The sequence below is a fragment of the Paramisgurnus dabryanus genome, chromosome 11 (genome assembly GCF_030506205.2).
Source record: "Paramisgurnus dabryanus chromosome 11, PD_genome_1.1, whole genome shotgun sequence".
Taxonomy (NCBI): Eukaryota; Metazoa; Chordata; class Actinopteri; order Cypriniformes; family Cobitidae; genus Paramisgurnus; species Paramisgurnus dabryanus.
The window spans coordinates 29,695,260-29,719,462 of NC_133347.1; the positions used below are offsets into that span (position 1 = coordinate 29,695,260).

Sequence of the window (24,203 nt, forward strand, 5' to 3'; positions counted from 1 at the left end):
GTTGTTTTAACACATTTTTGGGTCAAATATGAATAAATGCAGTTGTTGGGTTATGAATAACCTATGCATTTGGGTTGAAATAGCCCAGCATAATGTAGGTTATGTATAACCCAACATTTGGGTTTGTCCATATTTGACACAACAATAGGTTAAAACAACCCAACATTTTTAGAGTGTATATTGTTTAACCATTTAAAACATAACAAACTTCTTTTGCTTGCTTGTGCAAATTAAAAAAAATATTTTAAACTTATACTTTTGGCAGACAATGTACATGTCATATTTTTCCTGAACGTTGGTGTTCAGGAACTTCATTCACAAGTTCAGCTACAGGAACAGCTACAGTATTCGGCAAAAATCATTTGGTTTGGTGATCTTGTAATGTAATGAGCATATGTAATGCAAACCTAAGTCTTGGCTGTCTCAAAATGTTTTTGCTAATTATTGCTAAGCAGCTGTACGATGTCTTTACTGCAGATGAGCAGATGTACCGCTGTGAGCACTGTGATGAGCTCTTCACCTCAAAGCTAGATTTACGGCGACATCAGAAATACTCGTGCAGTAGCTGCAACTCCATCTTTGATTCACTAAGTGAAGACTTCAAGCAGGAACTTGAGGACAGTGATGAGACAGTGCATGAGTGCAAAGACTGTGAAAAAATCTTTCCTAGCGAGTACAGGTCAGTATGTGCCACCAATAGTCATGCTGGCCTTTTAAGTGGTTGTTAACTGGTTTTGCTTCAGGTCAAAGACAAACTTAAATAAACAAAACTACAAAAAAAATCTACTTGTGTTTTTTAGTCTTGGGCAGCATATGATCGTACACACAGAAGAGAGAGAGTATAAGTGTGACCAGTGTCCCAAAGCCTTCAACTGGAAATCGAACCTAATTCGCCATCAGATGTCACATGACAGCGGCAAACGCTTTGAGTGTGAAAACTGTGATAAGGTATTTTGAATTAATTTTATGTCAGCTACCCATGTCCTATAAACAACTATAACCTATGCCCAATTGTTAGCCATTTTTAGTCTTAATACTATTTTATATGTATATATTAACATGTGGCACTAATTCATATCATAATTGTGTCTTTTTGTCAGGTGTTCACAGATCCCAGCAACCTACAGCGTCACATCCGTTCTCAACATGTCGGCGCCCGAGCCCACACCTGCCCTGAATGTGGCAAGACCTTTGCCACATCCTCAGGACTCAAGCAGCACAAGCACATACATAGCAGTGTCAAGCCTTTCATCTGTAAGTCTGAGCAGTCTTGTCTAAGCCTCAGATACAATTACCACTGTCCAAAGATCTCCTGCCTAGCTCCACACCAAGACTGTGACAGCTGTTGTTTAATAGGTCAGAGAAACTAAATGAAATTTTAGAGTAATTCTTTTTCATCTACATTTAATGCGCTTTTCTGTCAAGCTATTTGATAGTATTTTTAATTACTCCATTTTACCATGCTTTTTTTAAGTGTGCATTTCCTTTCGAGGGCCCATAAGGCTTGTACTGTATATGGCAGATTGAAAGTTACCGGCTAAATTGTGCCTGCCATGCCTCAGGTGCCTTCTTGACAACTTTTTGGAAAAGCAGCATTTACTTATTGCTTGGCTTCACAATGTTATGTGTTTATGTCCATTGTCTAAATGCAGGTATGCTGTTGACATTTCATTTAAATAGCTCTAACATATAAACAGATTGAATAATTTACCCCCATTTCTTTTTTTTTTTTAATAATGTTGAGATTTATTTTCATATAATAAGGGAAATGGGGACTGGGTTTGTCAATTTCTGAAAGCTACTGCTATTAAAATGACAAGAACTACATTGATTTAAAATGATTCAGCCTAAAATAATTTGTAACTTGGCTGCCTTAAAATGTTGTTGGATGCTGCATAGCCATGTATTATGCAGGGTCCGTGTTTACCAAAACACACACTGATCACCTGAATTGCTTTACAAAAAACATCTTGGGTTACAACTGTAACCCTTGTTCCCTGTCGGTACATTCACATGGGGCGAAAGTGTGACATTTCCCATTTACTTTTAATGGGTGACGTCATGCGTTGCCGAACTGAATTGTGGATCCGTCGGCACCGCTTCAGTGCCGTTGCTCGCGGCAGAAGTTGAACATTTCGCAACTTTTCAAGCGGCAACGCGTGCGTCAGCCAATCATATCAACCTAGGCAGAGCCAGCCAATTACCTTTATGGAAGACCGGAGCATGTGTTGCGGCCACTGTGATTGGCCGTTGGCCACGCTTCAGACAAGCCTTCCGTCAAGCGTTAATGCCCCGTGTGAATGTATCGTGACAAGGGAACAAAGATGCTGCGTCAACATAGTGATGTTATAGGAACGCCTCTGTTTTTGCATACATGTTTAGGCGCCGTCACACAGTCCAATTTTGAAACATAACCTCATAGGGGAGGTGACATGGGGGCCAGGAAGCATATCATCAGCTTCTAAAAGCCAAAGTCAGCGTGACAGGGATGCCAAAAGTATGGCTAGAGAGACGCAGCGTCTTGTTCCCTTCTCCTTCTAATATCGTACCTTGGAAACACTTGCCAGGGCGTCATAGTGACACCTGGTGAACAAAATACCCAGAACGCCAAACTTCCCAGTGCCTGTCCATGTGTATCAAGGTGAGCACAACTAAGACAAAAGCACATATGAACCTGGTGCAGAACTCGGATCCAGATCATAAAACAAATGTTAGCAGAGAAGACCAGCCTGCCACATGTTCTGGACTGAGACCCCTCACAGTAGGGCCTCAGATGTTGCATACTTCTGAATGGTCACACTGGACACACTAAATTAAGCTTCTTTTGGTACATATTCTGTCCTATGGTACAAAAAAGCTTTAACCATCCCCAGAACAAACTCTAAGCAAGCTGGGGGTATATAACACCTAAAGGTTTCCTACATTCTTAAGAAATGTTTTCAGAGTACGAAATTTATCATGAGACAGTTTTAATGGGCTTAAAGGGCACCCCAGATAGGCCCTCTAAAACCACAGCCAGATCCCAAGCCGGGACCCTACAATGACTCGTAGACCTCAGCCTCAAAGTACAATGTAGAAAATATTAGCTGCTCTTTCCCTATAGCGAATGCCCACCTGGAGGGGTGTGGTAGCTGAAATGGCTGACACATAGACTGGGGTAGAAACATAGACCTGTAGAACTGTGCCTACTGGGCTCCTGGCACCAAACCGCAAATAATTTCCATTTTAAAGCATAAAGTTTTGTAGTCGGATAAGAGACCGAAATCTACCCCTCAGAGGTCAGACCAAAAGCTTCCACAACTCTGTGGGGGTGAATTCAATTCAAATTTTCAATTAAATTTTATTTATATAGCGGTTTTAACAGTAGAATAGAAACAAAGAAAAAAACTGAAAAGCTAAGAACATCAAAGCATGGCAGTTTCTAAATATAGTTTAGTATGGAGTTTTTAAAGTTACATGGAGTCCTTTCTTTTTAAATAATGTAATAAGTAGTACTCCATTCCAGGCCATATTATGAATATCCATATTATGGTATTCATATTTGTGGACAGAAAAACAGAGTAACCAAATCACTATTTATATTAATGAGAGCAGTATGAGCCTGGTGTTTAAACCAAAGTTCTAAGTTAGCCTATTATCAGCTCTACCAGTAAGCAAAAAAAAAAAACATTAGGAGAACAAACCCAGAGCGAGTAAATACTCTTTTTGAGAAAAAAAAACCTAGTAAGAGAACCATATTTAGCCAGGAGCGCAAGTTCTCATCTGACATACTACACCTGCATAACTGATGTTATGTTTCCTGATAATGTCTTCTAGAGGTAGCATGTATAACGAGAAGATGATAGGGCCTAGAACTGATCCTTGTGGTACCGTACACCATATTGAAATCACATAGAGGCGTTCCTAAAGTGTCACTAAAGTGACACAGCATGGGTTCTCTTAAAAGGGAACTATTTTTATGATTCTTTACATTTTAAATGCACTTTTATTTAAACCAAACATAAATAATCAAAATATGAAGGTGCTAGGGGCTATGGTTACTTTTAAAGAATAGTTAGTCTGTTGGAATCTCAAGTTCTTTTAAAGAATTGCACTGCATAATTTTTTGTGAACTATTCCTTTAAAGAGTTGTGTCTTTAATAAAAATGTATTAACATGCTAATAAATTATATGCATACTATTCTAACAAAACATTATATGTAGACAATGTTTTACCAGCATGCACTGCTGATCAGATACCAGATTATTATTAAGTTGTGAAATGATAACAAGTTTTATCAAATATGTTAATAGAATTAACCAGGCATGTGTGTTCTCCCAGGTGAGGTGTGTCACAAGTCGTATACCCAGTTCTCTAACCTGTGCCGTCACAAGCGGATGCATGCAGACTGCCGCACACAGATCAAGTGCAAAGACTGTGGGCAAATGTTCAGCACTACCTCCTCCCTCAACAAGCATCGGCGCTTTTGTGAGGGCAAGAACCATTACAATCCCGGAGGCATATTCACACCGGGCATACCAATTACCTCTAGTCCTATCCTAGGCAAGTCCAAGTCTCATCCCAGCCTGAACCATGGTGGACTTGGCTTTGGTGATTATTTCCCATCCAGGCCGCATCATGGGGGGCTTCCCTTTTCCACAGCACCCCCTGCATTCCCAGCCATTTCACATGGCTTTCCAGGGATCTTTCCCCATTCACTATATCCTAGACCGCCATTGTTACCTCCAAGTCCACTTCTAAAGAGTCCACTTAGTAATAACCAAGATGGAAAGCTGCCTTCTCTTGATGCCCCTACTTTTTCTGTGGCGTCATCCATAAACAACAGCAATGGCAACATAGGAAGTGGTCTCAGCAGCCAGTCAGAGGAAAATCGAGAGTCCAGACTGGAGTTGTCATTCACGGACAGCAGGAATAAAGTCAAGAGTAATGACATGTCTGATGGTAGTGACTTGGATGATGTTAACACATCTAGTGGCACGGATCTAGACACTACCACTGGTACAGTGTCTGGATCAGATCTTGAAAGTGAAGCAGAGAGCGAACGAGACAAGAGCAGAAGGAAAGGAGTGCAGGAGATCAAGCAGAGTGAGGTCAGCAGCAGTTCAATGTCGGTCTCCAGTTCAGGGAACCTCCCTTGTGAGCGCCCTTTCCTCTCCTCCCAGCATTCCTTTTTCCCACCACCAGAAGAGCAAGCACTGCCACCTTCTGGTGCCACCACTGACTCTATTAAAGCCATTGCCTCCATTGCAGAAAAGTATTTTGGTCCAGGCTTCATGGGCTTGCAGGAGAAGAAGATGGGCTCCTTAAATTATCATTCCATGTTCCCATTCCAGTTTCTTCCTAACTTCCCTCATTCCTTGTACCCATTCACAGACAGAGCACTCAATCCTGGAATGTTTTTCAAACCTGAGCCTAAATCCCCTCGTGAACACATACAGAAATTAACTACATCCACAAGTGAAGATTCACCATTTGATCTAACCACCAAACCCAAGGAGGTCAAACCTCTTCCTCCACCCCCTATCAAACCAGCCTTGCCATGCAATGCAATCCTGACCTACGGGGAGGAACAACCTCTGGACCTCAGCATAGGCAGTCGAAGCCGATCCAGCCACAATGGTGGCACACCTGACCATGGCAAGAATCAAGTCTATGGCACAAACTGCAAAGCAGCATCTAAAGATGAACACCCAGCACTGACTCAGTCACAGAACTTACACCAATCTCAAATGCCTCAGCCCCATGCACCCCTCACCCAGCCACCTCCTCCCCAGCAGCAGTCATCACTTCACTACGCCAAGCCTTCTCCATTTTTCATGGACCCTATCTACAGGTATTTTAACCCAAGTTATTATTCCAAGACCTATCAAGTAAATTCTAAGATAGATGGAGTAACAGTTGCTGCTGATATACTGTACTCAAATGTGACAAGTTGCAGTACTGGTGCCCAACCTTCGTTTGTACGTAACCCTTGGTGTTGTTGTCCAGCAGGGTGGAGAAAAGGAAGCTAATAGACCCAGTAGGAGCTCTTAAGGACAAGTACTTGAGGCCTGCACCACTACTTTTCCATCCTCAGGTATTTGTGGTATATGTGTTCTTCACTTGTATATTGATAAAGACTTCACTGTGTATTGCATTTGCACAGTTCCAATGATCTTCACCTCAGTTTATTTGGTTGAATCAAAATCTTTTTTTATAAATGTCCATGGCCCGTATTCACAAAACAGCTTAAGGCTAAAAGTTGCTCCTATCTTAATGTTTTAGGAATAACTTAAAAATAATATTGTGTCAGTCCTTATTTTAGGACTTCAAAACATTTGCTCTAAGACCACATCACAAACAATAATAGAATGGCTGTTGCCTACTTTTAATGTGCTGTGTAAGTTGAGCAAGATGCAACGGCTGTTTTTGTATCCAGTTTGGTTTCCTTTTATGTTTTCATGTCATGTCTGTTAATTAATTGAACATTCTAAAAAATATGGTGCTTCACATTGCCATAGAAGAACCATTTCTGGCCGTATGGTTCCATAAAGAACCATTAACATCTGAAGAACCTTTCTGTTTCACAAAAGATTATTTTGTAGTGGAAAAAAAAGATTTGATATATAAAAAGTTAGGAAAGTAATGATTATTTCATGAAATCATTGGGAAGAGCCTTCTGTAACACCTTTTTTAGAAATGTAGGCATGTCCAACAGAAGGTTTAGCAAATGCCGGACATGTAAGAGGCTGCAAATTAGTTGACCATTTTTTTGTAAATTAGATAACAATTAATAATACTTAGCCTACATTGTACAATCTTTATTTTAAAATGAAAACATTTTAACTTTACTTTAATATAATACCCATCCCATGTCAGCTATTCACTGTGGCCTCATTAGTAATCTTGATGACATCGTCCATAGCACCAAGGTCAACCTCAACCTTTCTGTAAGCCTAAGATTACTTCCAATTTCTTTAAAAAAACAAAGGCCATTGTTTGTGCTAGTTTTTGTTCAACTTTTGAATGTAACCACTAATAATGACAATTTTTAATTAATAACAGGTTACCAATTGAAACAAATTGTGCCAAAATCTTTTAAAGCACACTATTGTCTCTGGGAGGTTCTCAGCTGAGTCCCAACGCTAATAACTTCCTAGCATTTCACTCTTGCTCTGGCTGCTTAGATAATGTCTGCATGTCGATCAGGGACTTCCTGTGTTTGTGTTTAGTAGAATGGCCTCTCTTGTTGGGAACTGTCTTATCTGACCTGAAAATCTGGCCTCCATCAAAGCTGACCTACCTTTCCCCATCCAACCCATTCCTTCATTCTCTCTTTTTAGCAACAACATATGCTTTCCCATGCAAATATTTTATTCTCACTTGTCTATGTGGTATTTATCTACCGTATGTGTGTATTCATTCATCTAATATATAATAGTGGCCATCGGTGATGCCCATCTTCATCTGGCATCTTCGCCGTTTATATAATTTTTTATCAAATATTTTATTAGATTCCTTAAAAAGTTTGTATGCATATTGCTTTGGCGTGTTTAGAGTATAAACTGAAGCTCAGCTTTAAAAGGAATTTAAGGAGGCTTGGCAAAATAAAATAATACACAACACACACACACACATATATATATATAAAACTAATAAAATTGAAGTAAATAAAAAATATATATAGCATGCTTTAATACCTGTGAGCTTTTTGTTTTTTTATGCGTTTTCTGTATAAACCCAGATTCCCTTGTATATGGTGGTTTGCCCTTTTTGCCAAAATATTCTGTAAAATAAATACATTAAGGGGCGGTTTACCCAGACAGGGCTTATCCTGGACCCAGACTAAAATGCAAGTTTAGCCTGCCTTAACTCAAAAATATCTTAACATATATCATTGTCTTGTCTCAAGATTGCCTCAGTATTGTTTTTGTAAGATTTGTTTTTAAAAAACTACTTAAATGTCCTAATATAAATAAGGCCTAGACCTGGATTAATCTAAACCCTGTACGGGAAACCCCCCTAAAAGTTTAGTTTTCCATCTTGTACTATACCCCTTATATTTTAATAGTTTAATCTAACCTGTTTTGTTACATTTTTTTGATGGCTTAATCTAAACAAATATTATACATTCACATCACTTTATTGCTGTTATAAATGAGTTATTATTGTATATATATATTTTTTTAAATATTTATGTATGTAACAAAGTCAGTTTTCTAGGTATGACAACTTGTATGGTAACCGGCTTATATTTGAGCGCAGATGGGTGTTTAAAAGCAAATTGCATTGATGAAGTATTTGCACTTTTGTCTACTTGGGCCCTCTGCAGAATAAATAGTTTCGAGCCTTTTGGTCTACATTTTGATGCTATATAGCACCAAAAGTGGTTCTTTGCTCGTAATCATAGAAGAACCATTTTTAGTGCCATATAGCACCGGTGAAGCACCTGTGTAGAACCAAATAGGGGCCATATAGCACCACATATGGTTCTACATAGCACTATATGGTTCTACACAGGTGCTTCACCGGTGCTATATGGCACTAAAATCGGTTCTTCTATGATTACGAGCAAAGAACCACTATTGGTGCTATATAGCACCGTTTTTTTTAGAGTGTATGCGGATCTTCACTTTTATTTTAAGATTTGTTTTAAACATTAGCAAAAAACAGGCATTATCAAAAAACACCATTGTCTGTTCAAGAATCATGGTGACACTGAGACACGTATACGGTAATAAATTAAGACACAATGTCTGTCTGTGTGTTTATCCATATTTCAAAAGCGGGCAGGATATAGTTTATGCTGTTTTTGACGATATATCCACATATCAAACCTTTTGTTCTGTAATAGGGGAAGTACTATGAGTGAGGGGTATCTTAAACTGCATTGTATGGTTAGCGCTCACTGAGGTGAATGGCTTATTCAGATCGTTCTCTTAGAGATTTGTTGAAAACAAAGTAGAAGCTTGGCGTTCCCAGGGGGGCTGCTCGAGTGGCCTCCAACGTGTCGTAGGTTACAGGGGTCACTCTTGAACAGCACAATCAAGACTCAATGTTCTGATATATACCTTCCTGATATATAACTTTCCATCCTGTCTGGTTATAATGGGAAGGCTATCTTTTTCATTTTGTTTCTCACGTATCTCTAAACAGAAACAAAAATGTTGCTTGGAATTTATGAGGCGTGCATTAAACATAGAGTATTCTTGTGTGATCTCTCCTAATGTTCTCTCCTCAGATGTCTGCAATGGAAAACATGACTGAGAAGTTGGAAAGCTTTAGCACTCTGAAACTGGATCCTCCCAATTCCCACCAGCACTCCTCACATCACCTTTTTAACTTCCGCTCCCCACCGCCCTCTCTTTCTGATGCTATCTTACGCAAAGGCAAAGAGCGATACACCTGCAGGTGAGCTACTAGGAAATCAGAATGAACATATCTTTAAAACTCTTTCATAACTTAAAGAGTCACCAATATACAGTATCATTGGTTACAATTACAAACATTCTACCAGAAATATAACATAACCAGAAGAGAACACAAAGGCAGTTTACATATGCAGTTTAGTTGTCCGTACTTAACAGTAATATTGTATTAAGTTAGCTCTGTCCATGAGAGGTATACCAGTGCTTTGTGACTGTATCAAAATCTAGTGTCCTCCTTTGCAGGTACTGTGGGAAAATCTTTCCTAGGTCAGCTAATCTTACAAGGCACTTACGAACACACACTGGAGAACAACCCTACAGGTAAACGCACGCATGTATGCACACACGCAGACAGATTTGATTATACTTCTTCGGTTCACTTGGTTCTTTTGCACCAAAAAAGAAAAAAATTCCCTGTTCACTTGGTGAAAATGAGAGAAGATTGATTGTATCTTCGCAATTCTGGATAATTTGGCTGGTAATGGTCTTCTTAAAGGTATTGCGGAGGATTATCTTTTTCCGGGTGGATCATCAAGACTATTGGTCCTCCTAGTTCTCAATCAGGAGTGTTGCGCAATTGCATTTTATTAAAAAAGTGGAGAAGGCGGTTCTTTTCTAAAATTCAAGAAAATCCTCCGCTATACCTTTAAGTCTGACGTCATGCATCACTTCCTGGTCCAACCAATCTCAAATGCCACAGGGAAATTACAAAAAATCACGCTAATATACACTCATATCATAAAGCAAAACAACCAAAAACACCCAATCCTAATTTTTATCTCCATAACAAAATCGGAGACATGGACTCATGGACATGGATTTTGTGCAAATGATTGATATATAGCTGTCGGTGATTCCCTGAGCCTGAAGACTGCAGTGTACACTTTGAAATTTTCGCATAAATGTGTGATATGATTAAAGGGATAGTTTGGCCAAAAACGATATTAAACCCATGATTTACTCACCCCCAAGCTGTCCGAGTTGCATATGTCCATGGTTTTTCAGACAAACACATTTTCGGATATTTTAGAAAATGTTTTAGATCTTTCAGTTGATTAAATGTAATGTTACGGGGTCCACCCATAGTCCACGACCTTCACTTCCAAAAAAAGTGCGTCCATCCTTCACAAATTAAATCCAAACGGCTCCAGGATGATAAACAAAGGTCTTCTGAGGGTAATCCGCGCGGTTGTTGTATAAATATCCATATTTAAAACTTTATTAACGAAAATAAATACCTTCCGGGAGCGCCGCCATCTTAGTCTTATCCGCATTCAGGATGAGAGCTTACGCAGCCTACGGAGGCTACTCTGCTGCTGCTCTGTGCCCCCACCCTCCAAATTTGTCATACGTCACTAAGAAAAGAGCGTACACTACGCTAATACTCTCTCCTGAATACAGAGGAGTCTAAGATGGTTAATAAAGTTTTAAATATGGATATTTCTACAACAATACCGAACGGATTACCCTCAGAAGACCTTTGTTTATCATCCTCCAGCCGTTTAGATTTAATTTGTGAAGGATGGACGCACTTTTTTGGACTTGAAAGTCGTGGACTATGGGTGGACCTCGTAACATTACATTTAATCAACTGAAAGATCTAAAATATCCAAAAAATGTGTTTGTCTGAAAAACTATGGACATATGCAACTCGGACAGCTTGGGGGTGAGTAAATCATGGGTTTAATGTCATTTTTGGCCAAACTATCCCTTTAAATAGTGCTCATAAACGGTTGTTGAGTGTGATGAAGGCAGTTTGGAACTAGAATATTTCAAGTGATATTTGGATTTAGGGCATGGTCAAGACGTAAAAGATGTATCTTAGACATGAATTTCACCTGAAGGAAAAAATACATTTAGAAGTATTAACTTACATTTAAGGAAATGGCAACCAACTAGCAATGCCCTAAAAAACACCCAGAATACCTTAGCAACCACATAACAGCACCCTGGCAACCAGCCATGGCTAGCATTACTTTGGCGAGTTTGCTTTTTTGTTTTATTTTTAGAACAACATGTTTATTTGGAAATAATACGTTTGCTTGAGCACACAGCTCTATTTTGTAAAAATGTAAAAGTAAAAAAAAACACTTTCTTTCTTTTTATGTTTATTTGGAAATAATATTTAAATAAGTTCACCTGAGTTTTGCCTATCATGCTGTAGAGATAAATGTTCAAACAGAATCAAGTCACTCTTTGAGTTCTACAAATCTACCATAGAGCTCTTTAAACACGGGACGCCCCGCTGCATGCTTGACTCCACAAGAATCCCCTAATTAGCTAATTCAGAAACAATTTACCCTAACAAATACCAGATATCGCAGCTTTACTCTCCAAAAAAATAGACTGAGTCAGCACATAGCTGTTCTCATTCGGCTTCGGGATTTATTGTAGTAGGTCATTTGCCTGTTGTAGATACTATCAGCTACTCGAAATTGGCCCATTACGTCCAACTAATTGAGAAACCCCATTTCGATTGTAGCGCTTCATGTACAGTCTTTATAACAGGAAAAATAGACGATGAAGTAATTTAAAGTCCCTTTGGACTGAGGAAAGAAAATAAAACAAGTTGGAGATAAAATACTTTCTTTTGGCATTTTACTGCTCTCCGTGAACACAGACACAAGACAAGAACTTGAAAAGGAGCCTGGATCTTGATTATGAGTACTTGATGATGATTGATTTTCCTAAAGCAATAAGCCTTGAAAGTTTGCTATGTGGTGGCTACACAGGTCACTTATAGTCCCCACTCAACAAAGGAGCAGTGTCCACCCGCTCCCGACATTGCCGTGCTGCAGTGTTTGTTTATCAGCACATTAAATTGATGTTCGCCTGCATATTCTAACCTGACATTCCAAACAAATGATCCACAGAGAGCCACTGATTGAAGCCAACCATGAGTTTTAGGAAGCATAGTCTCACTAGAAATCTCCTCACTCAAAAACATTTTATTTTACAGCACCACATTATTAATGTTAAAAAGTTTAATTAAGGTGATGTTCCTACAGCTCAACTCTAGCAGCCCAAATGTTGTGGGTTCGAATTCCATGAAACAGACATACTGATAAAAATGTAAGCTAGAATGCACTGTAAGTTGTTTTTGGATAAAACCATCTGCCAAATGCACAGGGGTGGAATGTAACTAGTTACAACTATGCACATTGTGGTAATTAAGTAGGGTTTTTTTAGGTATTTGTACTTTTATGAGTATATTTTTAATTCTAAAATTTTACTTGTAACTTGGCTACAAATAAGCCAAGTAATCTACAGTACTTCGCTACTTTAAAAGTGCCAGATGAACGCTGTTTTCATTCTAATCTTACCCCCAAACCTAACCCTTAATACAACATTTCACAGGATTAGGCCGTAGCTGTATCCTATCTAACCAGAACCACTGTTTTTCATCCTATCTTACCCCTAAACCCAACATCTATGCCCGTAGCAATATCCCTTCTAGCCTTTGTCCTGTCCATCTGGGGCACGTTCAAGCTCAAACCAGTGTGCAACGTTTTCCTACGGTTTTCTGGGTTAAAAGACACTGTGTGCAACGGGTTTGAACGGGGACTTCCCTTTTTTTTTTTTTTTTTGAATGCTGAAGTGACCAAATCATGGAACAAATCATTTTCTGCAAACCTATAAACACAAGCACTACATCCAACTTTCCCACCAAAGAAAATGGTTATGGAACCGCGAGTTAAGCAAAATCTCGCCACTTATTTGTCCCCTACACTGGCATCATCCCTAAAACCCCCGAATTACCCTCTAATATATGTTGCACTGCATCTAGTTTAGTTGGTAAAGCTTACATGGCAGCAGGTCGAGCTGGTGCGTACCTGCATACCATGGGGATCCTTCAGGAATACCAGGCCGACCGGTGGGGGAGATTAGAGAGAATGAACCCATTAATCCTGAATCAGTGGATAAAATAAGAAAGGCAGCAGATTTATCTCTCAGGGCAACTAAAGAGACACCCCAAGCTATTGGTCGATCTATGGCAACTATGGTAGGCATTTATGATTAAATGTATCCGGGATTAAAGAATAAAATGTGTTCTGCTTAATGCCCCTATTTCTACTGAAGTTATTTTTGGTAGCGCTGTCTGTTTTGTCATGGATAGGTTTCAGGAGGCTGCTAAACAAGCAGCAGCCATAAGGAAATGTATTCTTCTGTGCTCTCGCCCCCTTGGGGGCTGCACCAAAAACGCAGCCCCAACCAATTACCATCTCCTATTAACGACAGCAGCAAAAATAAAGCACCAATCGAACCCCCCTCCCCTCATAGAGCCTGGAAGTCGAGTCAGCGGTCTAGCAGAATTAGACGTATTTGTGTTTTAAAAAAACGACCCATTGTTCTTCATGGTTTATTCTGACACATCCTGCCCTACTCTGTCTGTACGCCATGGTACAGACGTAGCCGCAGTGATCTGATCAATTACTGGTCTGCCTTGGATCTTCTAGCAGGGGTCAGTATGTCTGGAAACAAACCATCAGTAAATGAATGTAAAGGTTATCTCATTAGCTTATACGAGGTGCCCGCAATGACTTCACCTCTGCTAATTTGGGTGCATTCCACAAGGAATATGGTTTCCTCTCAGTGCATTCAAGTACAGTACAGTACAGTACTTATCCTTTTAGACTGTGAACCAGGTGCACAAAAATGTTTTCCAATCGTTGAAATAGCAAAAGTGGATTCGGACATACCCTTAGTGCACTTCCACCATGCGTTTTAGACCATGCGCTTATATCATTAAACTAGGACCCATTAAGTCTTGTGGCTCAAATGAAATATATGTGACATTGTAATAGAAAATGAAAGGTTTCAAATCCTTGTATCTGCTAATATATTACTTATGTAGATTAATGTTGTCATAACCCAGCAGAAACTGTGTTTGAAATGTTTAATTCTCTTCTTCACACACAGATGTAAATATTGTGACCGTTCATTCAGCATCTCCTCCAACCTACAGAGGCATGTTCGTAACATTCACAACAAAGAAAAGCCTTTCAAGTGTCACCTCTGCAATCGCTGCTTCGGTCAACAGACCAACCTGGACCGCCACTTAAAAAAACACGAGCATGAAAATATTCCAGGTAAAATTGATCTCCACTCTTATTTTATATAGTGGTTGACGTTTTCAATGGCATTTTTAACCTGCCTTTGCATGATACTGCATTCACACCACTAGGTGTCAGTATAAATTCAAGATTGTCACAATTAAACTGACTCATTATTATGTTTCTGCATTTATTATTGTAGTGAGTCAGCAGTCTGGCATTCTCTCGAATTTAGGAACAAATATTTCCTCACCAAATTCTGAGTCTGACAATCATGCACTTTTAGATGAGAAGGAGGACTCATATTTCTCAGAAATTAGAAACTTCATATCAAATAGTGAGCTGAACCAGGCCTGTAGCTCCTCAGAGAAAAGGTAAGAGCATTCAGCATGGGCACACATGCATGCATTGGTAACTTAAATAAATACATATACATGCCCAGATATTTTATAAGCTATGGCAACACACTGTAGAAACAGATCTGTTTTGTAGTTAAATTAACCCTTCAAATGGAGAACAGTGGTACTGCCTTACACAGATCAGCTGTATGTGTGGCAGCACCCAGCCTTTAATTAGGGAGTCATGGGGAAGACACATAAATACATTACTTTACATTTACTGACTTCTGTTCTGTATTTACCACAGTCAGATACACATCATGGAGCACATTCAAATACCTTATAAAAAACCTTTAGTGTCCTTCTGTTGCCTGTGTGTAGCCAAGTTCATCCTAAGCATATGCACTGCTAGGACACTGTCTAGCAATGTCTGAATCAAGGTCAGATGATAGCTTATTTTATCATATGTATAGAAATGCTCTTAAGAATTGTTATAAATGTTGACGAAAGTGTTAAAAATGAGTTAACAGTAAGGTCTGTGCAAAAGTAAAAGACCTTTATCAGGAAAGAAAAAGCAACCTTCAGTGTAATCTAATATGGATTTTTTTAGTGCATAAATTGCTATAGACTAAAGACTAATGTCTACCCTAACCCCTAACTCCATTCATGATTTCACTAGAACTTTTAATTATTTTAATATTTAAACTGCATTATGTGTACAGAAATTACAAATTAGTACTGTACATGAATTTATTTTACACAATTTTGCACTATTTTAATTATGGGTTTTAAATACATTGACGAATGTGATGCTATTAAAATGAGTTAATATACGTAAATTAAAATAAAATAATTAAAATTAAACATCATTCATATTTGCACTCACATATTTATTTTAAATAAATAAGTTTGTAAACACTTTAATAGATTCAGAAAGAATACTTTAATGATCAGGTTTTGGTTTATCAACTGCATGCATTGTAAACTCTAATGCTGTCTTTACTTAAACAACCAACTAAACAGTATTTAAATTTTGTGTTTTGGACAGTTAACTATCTTAGTTCCTTCAACTTTTTAACCTAGCAAATCCATTAACTTAAAAAATACATGTGTAATTAAAAAATACAAGTACTTAAGTGCAAAGTTCTGTCAGGAATCCACATAATCCTTTGCACTTGAATATTTAGATTATTAATCTTTGATCAAAAAATAAGAACTGACGGAGCACTTAAATCTTTGTTAATAAGATGTTGTGGAGGTTTACTCTTTCATATTGTTTATGTTTCTTGTATTAATGGTTCTTGAACCGCATTCACTTCCATAGTAAGAAAAATTATGCTATGGAAGTAAATGGGGTCCACAAACGGTTTGATTACAAACATTTCTCAAAATATCTTCCTTTGTGTTCATCAGAACAAAGAAATGTATGCTTTTTGCTTTGCATGATGTGAATGCTGTACATAAGTGGGACCAACATGAGAAAATTTTGCATGGCAAATATTATAAAGGTATTAACTTCAGTAAATCAATTCAAGTTGGACCAGCAAAAAAAATAGTAAGCGGATTTCATTTGAATGAAATAAATAGTGTGAGAACGGTAACACTTTACAATAAGGTTCAATAGTTAACATTAGTTAACTACATTAGTTAACATCAACTAATAATGAACTGCACTTATAAAGCATTTATTAATCTTTGTTAATGTTAATTTCAACAATTACCAATACCTTTTTTAAAATCTTGGTAACGTTAGTTAATGCACTGTGAACTAAAATGAACAAACAATGAACGACTTTATTTCTATTAAAGGAACAGTATGTAAGAAATGTATATCAATTAATCATAAAATGGCCCTGATATGTCACTAGACATTAAGAAATCATTTTCATTTCAAATACTTATATTACTGACAACAGTGGTCTGGCCAGGATATTGTCATTTAAAAAGTGGAGTTGCAGCCCTCAACTGATGTTTATGTTGTCATGTTGTGTATTGGCCACCAGTTGTGTGATTGCAATACCAGTTTTGACCACAATCCTACATACTGTTCCTTTAACTAACATTAACAAAGATTAATAAAGACTGTAACAAATGTATTGCTCATTCATGTATTTGTTCATGCTAGTTAAATCATAAACTAATGTTAACTAATGAACCTTATTGTAAAGCGTTACAGTGAAAACTTTCCCTCTTTTATAATGAATATAAAACAAAAATACCATGTTGATAATCCAAAAGGAAGTATCAAAGAATATAAGGCATTTGTCACACATATGCATGCTAAATCTAATATTAATGTCATTACAGGACAGAGCCGGAAGAGGAGGACCATCCGCAGACTCACACTAATGCTTCCTCCAAACTGGAGGAAGAGGAGATAGAGGGAGATGATGAAGATGAGGAAGACTCATTGACAGAAAAGTCACAGGATGAGATTGCTTCCCCCGCCACTATGGTGCAGGGCACCTATGAAGACGATGAGGAACCTGCTTCGCTCCCTATGTCCTATGAACACACGCGCAGGTTAGTAAAAATATCAAATCTGTCTATTTGACAGCCACTGAATACACTTTGTAGGGCATCCACCTAAAGAACTCCAAACCAATTTAAGAAAAAGATAGATTAATACAAAAATAATAATAATATAATATTTTTGTAAACCTGACCTGTCAAATATCTTAAAATAACCACCAGAGGAATGTTTTTGGTAACCGTGGTATAGGCTGAATAATTGACTACGGTCCTTTGAATTATTTAAAAATAACGGATTACCACCTTGGATGTGACCTGTCATGCATGATTTACAGTATCGTTTAGGGGTGTACTGGATCACAAACTCACAGTTCGGATCACATTGTGTTTTTGAGGATCTTTTTTTAGATCAGAAAAAATGGGTGGGAAATCTAATAAGAACAAATAAAAACAAACATTTATAAAAAAGAACAAAGTTGCACAATAAGTAAGATCTAAAATTGGCATTATGTACAGAAATTAAATCAAATGAATAATAACACTTTCTTTATTGAATAAATTAAATCTAATTATTATTTTTCATCTACATAAGTGATTTTCTCTTTGTTTGATTAACATTGAGGTTACTGTCTCTTTAAGATAAGCATGGACTCGTTTCTGACTCTAATCTATACATACACTTAAGACAGAATCAAATGTTTTATTGGAAAAAACAATTTGAGGTAATTTTGTTTGTATGTTTCCTGTGAAGAACAGAAAAATTCATTTGCTATTTTAAAAAGCGTCCCTCCGTGTGTGCACTTTTAAGTGCACTTAAACACGCTTACGAATTCCAAGCGGCGCTTTGGGAAGGAGAGGCATCATAAACAGTCCACATAAAGTCAAAATTATGTTGTTTTTCAGTGCTCTATTCACCAAATGTATTTTAATGACTACAGTATGAGACACAGTATGGGCACTTTCTCTAAAGTTTACACATCAAGAGTTCTGATCTTTGAAGGGCACAGGGATGATCACGTCTGACTGGAGTTGAACCGGACACATTTAACTGCATGTGTAACTTTAGCGCCATTTTGTGGTTACATTGTTTAAATCACTTGAATGTTAACATTTACAAGCCTTTGAAACACGTGCAAATTATTAACTTTCTCTATTTAAGATTGCATATTAATCTGTGAATCGCATGCGAACCGAACAGTGGGTCATGATCCGTATGGATCAACTGAGATCCGGTACACCCCTAGTAGCCTATTGTTCAGTTTAGGAAATATTTCTCATTCTTTTTTTAATCTGTGTACATACATAAAAAGCTCTGAAATTATTTTGTAGACAAAAATATAATAGTACAGCTATATTTATTTTAAACCACGGGTCTGTTGAATGCTGTATTCTGATTGGCTGAGAAATGTTCCGTGGCTATGCATTAATTTCTGATAACCGCACACCTAACTTGTCAAATGTCTTAAAAATAGGCACCAGAGCAATGTTTGTGGTAACCGTGGTATAAGAGGAATAATTGACTCCGGTCCTTTGAATTATTTTTTTATAATTCAATGGCCCGTCGTCAATTATTACTTACTTATAGTTTTGATAAGGTTATTGTAAAATGTGGAAAAATACTAATAAAGAAAAAGTAAATGACCCTAAAGCTTAGAACGATAGTGTATACTGTATATAAAATATCACTGCCAAAGGTCTGTTCCAAAACCAATTGAGCTTTCCACTTATACACCATTTTAAGAGATGAGCACCCCTGATGTGAAGGATGTTGTAAAACCTAGAATGCATAATTATGCTGGCCTCAGAGATGTCTTCTATTGGCCAACAGTACACATATCTCTTATGGCAATCCCATAATGCATTGTGACAACCTCAGTAAAAACACATGCAAAATAGTTCAAGAAAATAATCAACATTTCATGTTATCTTAGTGCAAGTAACCTTGTTCTAGTAACATCACAAGTTGCATATTTGGGGTGAAGCACAATCAAATCACTTATGAGGGTCCGTTATAGTTAGGATCTGTCTTAGGAGACAGTAGACACCAAGGGAGCTTAACAGGTTTTGGAACAAAGCTTCAATATACAGTACTAAAGGCTGATATTATCCATTGTCACATCCAGGTGTTGTTTACAAAACTAAATGTTTTCAATTGTCCTTTATTGTGTTGCCTCATTTCCATCATTTCACTAACAATAACACAACTAATCAGAAACTAGTCATCTTTCATGGTTTGTTCATAAATTACCCTAAATGAAAAAACATTTACAGTTTAACATTGCTATACTGTCATTTTGCGCACATGGGATTATGGAATTGATTGTGTTGCATTTTTAAATTCACCTTTTTCTGTCTTCAACATTTACATTATTTCTTTTTGAATGTCACTAAAAAGCATCTAGATGGCATAATCGATATTTTGTGGCATATTTCCATTTAAAGAAATATGCCGTTTTTACTTGCATAAAGGAATCCTGTTTTATATTGCATGGTCAAAGCGATCAAAGAGTTCTCGTCGCCACATGCTCTGCCCGTGTGTTTTTTTTTTTATGCTAACATTCGTGTAAAGCCAGTATTTTACTTGGTCCCCTTACCATCTCATCCAGTGCATGCTCCTCAAATGCATCCATAGATTCCAGTTGTCATTAGGCTAACTGAGGGTCCCCCTCCCCTGTCCAAACCCCTGGCCCCAAACCCTCCCTTTCCCGGCACAGGTGTATTGAGGAGAATGCAGGTCTGTTAGATCTGGAACCTCTGCCTGGTATCCCCAAAGGCCTGGAATTCCATAAGACTGGGGAGGAGCCGTGTAATATTAAAGACATTTTTAACACCTCAGTACAGTCGGAGACATTGAAAGAAACACTATTCAGGCAGGCTAAAACCCAGGTATGTGACTGTACCTGTTCCACAGAGTTTCTCTTATACCATGAAGTAAGTCCTCCCTGAAAGGACATATGTCAAAGAGCATGTTTTTAATATAAATGGATTGTTTTCTTGGTTTTGCTTGTACGATAGTCAAGGGTTTCCCGACTATTCACGAATTGCAAGATTGCAATACAAACCGCAATGCATAATTAACAAATAAATTCATTGGGTTGTGTCAAATTGATAATAAACCATTTAAACATATTAATGATGATATTTTGGACTAAAATATTTATGATAAAGAAACAACAGAAATAGTGAACTTCATTAATGTTTTTTACATTATTACATAATAAATCATTTGTATTTACTTTAATAAGTAAATAATTTGAGGTCAGGGAACCGAACAGGTTGGGAACCCATGCAATAGTAAAGTTATAATAATAACATTTACGTAACCTAATCATTGTCAGTTTGTTTTATTTTGTCACGTATTTGTATGTTAAATGTTATTTCTATAACTATATAGTGGTGGTTTTCCTGACAGGGATTAGACTAGTCCTAGACTAATATAAATGTAAGAGCTGTCCAAACTGAAAAAAACAAATACATCAGTGCCCTTTGTTTTGCCTCAAAATGTTCACAAGTAATGTATTTAGTAAAGCATGTTTGTTAAAACTAGTTATTTTTCCTAATTAAACTAAGGCCTAGTCCTGGCTTTAGCTAATCCCTGTCCGGGAAACCACCGCTATTATATTATATAACACAAAATTAACTAATTAAAATCATTAACTAACAATACTAGTGTTCTGGATTATTGCCTCATACTGTGTATTCAACATAAAAACAACATGAAATGTTGAGACCAGGTGACAATTTTATGTTAAAAGGAGTAGTTGACCTAAAATGAAATTTGTTTTTTCATAAACTCATGTCCAGTTTGACTTTCTTATTGCAAAACATGTCCATACAATGACAGTGCACCAAACAGCACCATAAAAGTAGTTTGGGGGGTTAAGTAAATGACAAAATCTGCATCTAATGTATAAAAACAAAAGCTTAAACCTATTGTAACAACTATGTTGTTGTTTTTTACAGAAGGAAGAAAATACAATGTTGGGGCAATATTGGGAGTAGTAGATAATGACAGAATTTTCCTCAAAGTATTGTTTATCAACAGGAAAATGTCTGCATATTAATCTTATTATTTTAGCCAGAAAACATTACTAAGTAACTTAAGTATTTAATATAACAATTACTCAACAAAAGAAAGTTCAACTTTCATTATTTACTCATGAAAATTCCAAACTGTATGCTTAATAAAACAGTAGATCCCCTTTGAGGGTACCAGCGCTACATCGCCATAGGGAGGCCTTTGGAAATGCTTCTCCATGGATTGCGTCTTAAGCGCATTTGTGTCAAAACAGCCAATGGTGTGCTGGAACATAATAGGCAGGATGACGTTGGGACCAGAAAGCATAAAATGGCTTCCAGAAAACACAACGTGTCTGTCTGGGATGTTATCGAGCATATACAAAAATGACTCCGTTTAGAAAATGGGTGCCTCCCTGCTCCCGCTGTTTATGAGTGGGGTCACTTACAAACTTTGTGTAGCCTTTTAAGGAGAGGAGAATGCCTGGTCGGCCATCGCGGTGCCGGCTACATGACTTTCAGTAGAATGAAGATAAAAACATTCAGCTCAGTTTAGGGCAGTAGACTTATGCTGCTGTCAACAGCACAACTTATGCTACGTACACACCAAATGAAGGGCATCGCGTTACTCGCTCTAGATTACTCGCGGGTCATGCAAATTTTTCCCTCAAGTTGAATATTTTTCAAGTGTGAAGTGAATAGCGCGTGTTTTTGCGGCAAACGCGCCGTCCGTATCGCGCGAGGAAGCGTCTGAATGCGTCTTTGCATTGACTTTGTATGTAATCTTCTCGTGTAAATCGTTGAACTCGTGTCTGGTGTAAACCCACAGTTAGACTCTGCCACCAAGCCATCGCTAGAGCCATATGTTGTGTCTATCAGCTCTGGTTGCCACAGAAAGGCACCTGTGGCTAAACCTCTCAGACATTAAAACAGCAGACAAAGTGTTTCTCATGTACCTAATGGGCTGGGGAGCGATTATGGAAGGCCAGTTGGTCATGCCGTAAGACAGTTCCTTCTGCGGACATCTGCGTGTCCGCCTGGACAACATGTCAGTGGAGCCTTATGCTGAGTTTACACCAAACGCGGTTTGGGCGTCAAAATCGCGTCTACCGCGCGTGGTTTGCCGCATGAACAGTTTGGATGCATTGGCGCGTGTAGAGCGGAGTAGACGCGCGGAAAAAGCAAGCATTTGACGCGCGTCCGAAGCAAAATCCGCTTCTTGTGGGTGGGGCAACTGCTGTGCGAGTGTCTGTTTGCAAGATGACTGATGTTACTTGTGCATTTATCAAGAGAGTGACCAGTTTTGTATTGGGTAACCTTACTATGGGGAAAAATAAACGGCGCGGGTAGATAAACGTCACGTGACTCAAAAGTGAAGCGTGTATTACAACTTACCAAGTTGCCCAAAGTCCTTACTGACACTCTTCCAAGCGAGGTCCTTTTTATTCCTGTCTCCTCTATAGAAATAACAACTTGTGTCATATAGCTTCGAGTGACTGCTTGAGTGAGTGACTCCGGGCGGGGCTGCCACCACAGCAGCAAGCAGGCTCCTGATTGGTTAACGCGGCGCGAAATTCCGCGTCAGCCGCAAAATTCGGGCGTCAGCCGCAAATTCGCGTGAACCGCAAGATGCACAAAAAGCACCATTCGCGCGTACCGCGCACAACGCTCAATTTGCGCCTTTCGCCCGAGCTTCACGCGCGAAAGAGGCGGAAACGCGTCTTCCGCGCCGCGCCGAACGCCTCTTCCGCGCCGCGGGACCTCCTGACGCGCGTCAATGCGTCTTCACATTGACTTAACATTGAAATCACTCGCGCTTCAAGCCCTTACCGCGGTTGGTGTAAATGCAGCATAACATAAATCACCAGGGAGGGCTGCGATCACACCCTCTGCACATACTGGCACATCGCATCCTCCAGTGCCTCAGGACAAACTGTTCTCACCAGAGACATTGTATAACCCGGGGCATCAGACACTGCGAGCAGACACTTTATCAAGGCAAGGATTCTCTGGATGTGGCTTCTGAGGGGGCCCACACTTGTGATTCAGGTCTCTCAACTGAGGTTTTTGAGACAATCCTCCAATCTGGAGCTCCTTTTTGTCTCTCGCACACCGGACGAGAAGGACCGCGTTGCATAGCGCCATAAATCTAAAAATGAACACATTGTTTTCTATGAATGTAGGCACACCGACGGAGGCTCACAGCTGTGACTCTGGGCGCTGCTCAAATCCCTTTCGCGCCACAGAGCGCCACTCACAAAGTTTAATATTAAATAACATCATATTTGTCCCAAATCGTTTGCGATTAACATTGGCTGCTTACGTATATTTTTGCATTTTAAAGTAGACACTATCTGACTAAGCTCGCTCTATTTAATGTGCATGTCTTGTGTATGATACCTCCAAGTTTTCCTAGACGCGACACGACGCGGCATGGTGCTTTTTGTCCGGTGTTTGTCTGGTAAGCTTGACCTAGTCAACTGTACTGGAGTTCCTACAGGAACATTTTTTCGGCAGGGTTAGCTCACTCCACACTTAACGTCTATGTAGTGGCTATTTCTGCCTATCACTCCCATTTAGGTAATTGTTCTGTTGGAAGAGGCCAAATAAAAGTTTACTTTCTTTGTTTTACTCAAAGGCTTGGATTCCTGCTTGTGTCCTGGGCGTTGTATTAGAATTGCATCTGTCTCAGAGAAACTCCTCCTAGCTATCACATCTCTTAAGAAAGTGGGAGATCTCTACGCACTTTCTGTATCCTTTGTGTGTCTTGAATTTGCACCAGGAATGGTTAAAGCCTTTCTATACCCTAGGCCAGGTTTTGTTCCTAAGGTAGCTGCTAATGTGCCACGGCCCATTATCCTTTAGGCCGTCTGTCCTATTCGGTTTAAAAAAGAGGATCAAAGAAAAACTTGGT

At 38.6% G+C, this 24,203-nt stretch overlaps 1 protein-coding gene across 6 annotated transcripts in view; it reads left to right on the forward strand.

Moving 5' to 3' along the window:
• Positions 1 to 24,203, forward strand: part of prdm16 (PR domain containing 16) — a 249,802-nt gene that overhangs the window by 221,194 nt on the left and 4,405 nt on the right. For 2 of the 6 annotated variants that reach the window (XM_065247748.1, XM_065247755.2), the window contains 11 exons: positions 478 to 679; positions 801 to 948; positions 1,101 to 1,356; positions 4,322 to 5,834; positions 5,990 to 6,077; positions 9,222 to 9,391; positions 9,652 to 9,729; positions 14,329 to 14,498; positions 14,665 to 14,836; positions 17,108 to 17,323; positions 19,987 to 20,158. In XM_065247748.1, coding sequence (XP_065103820.1) covers positions 478 to 679; positions 801 to 948; positions 1,101 to 1,356; positions 4,322 to 5,834; positions 5,990 to 6,077; positions 9,222 to 9,391; positions 9,652 to 9,729; positions 14,329 to 14,498; positions 14,665 to 14,836; positions 17,108 to 17,323; positions 19,987 to 20,158 — 3,185 coding nt within the window. The remainder of the gene's footprint in view (positions 1 to 477; positions 680 to 800; positions 949 to 1,100; positions 1,357 to 4,321; positions 5,835 to 5,989; positions 6,078 to 9,221; positions 9,392 to 9,651; positions 9,730 to 14,328; positions 14,499 to 14,664; positions 14,837 to 17,107; positions 17,324 to 19,986; positions 20,159 to 24,203) is intronic. The other 4 variants (XM_065247749.1, XM_065247751.1, XM_065247752.1 and 1 more) reach the window with 4 other exon arrangements.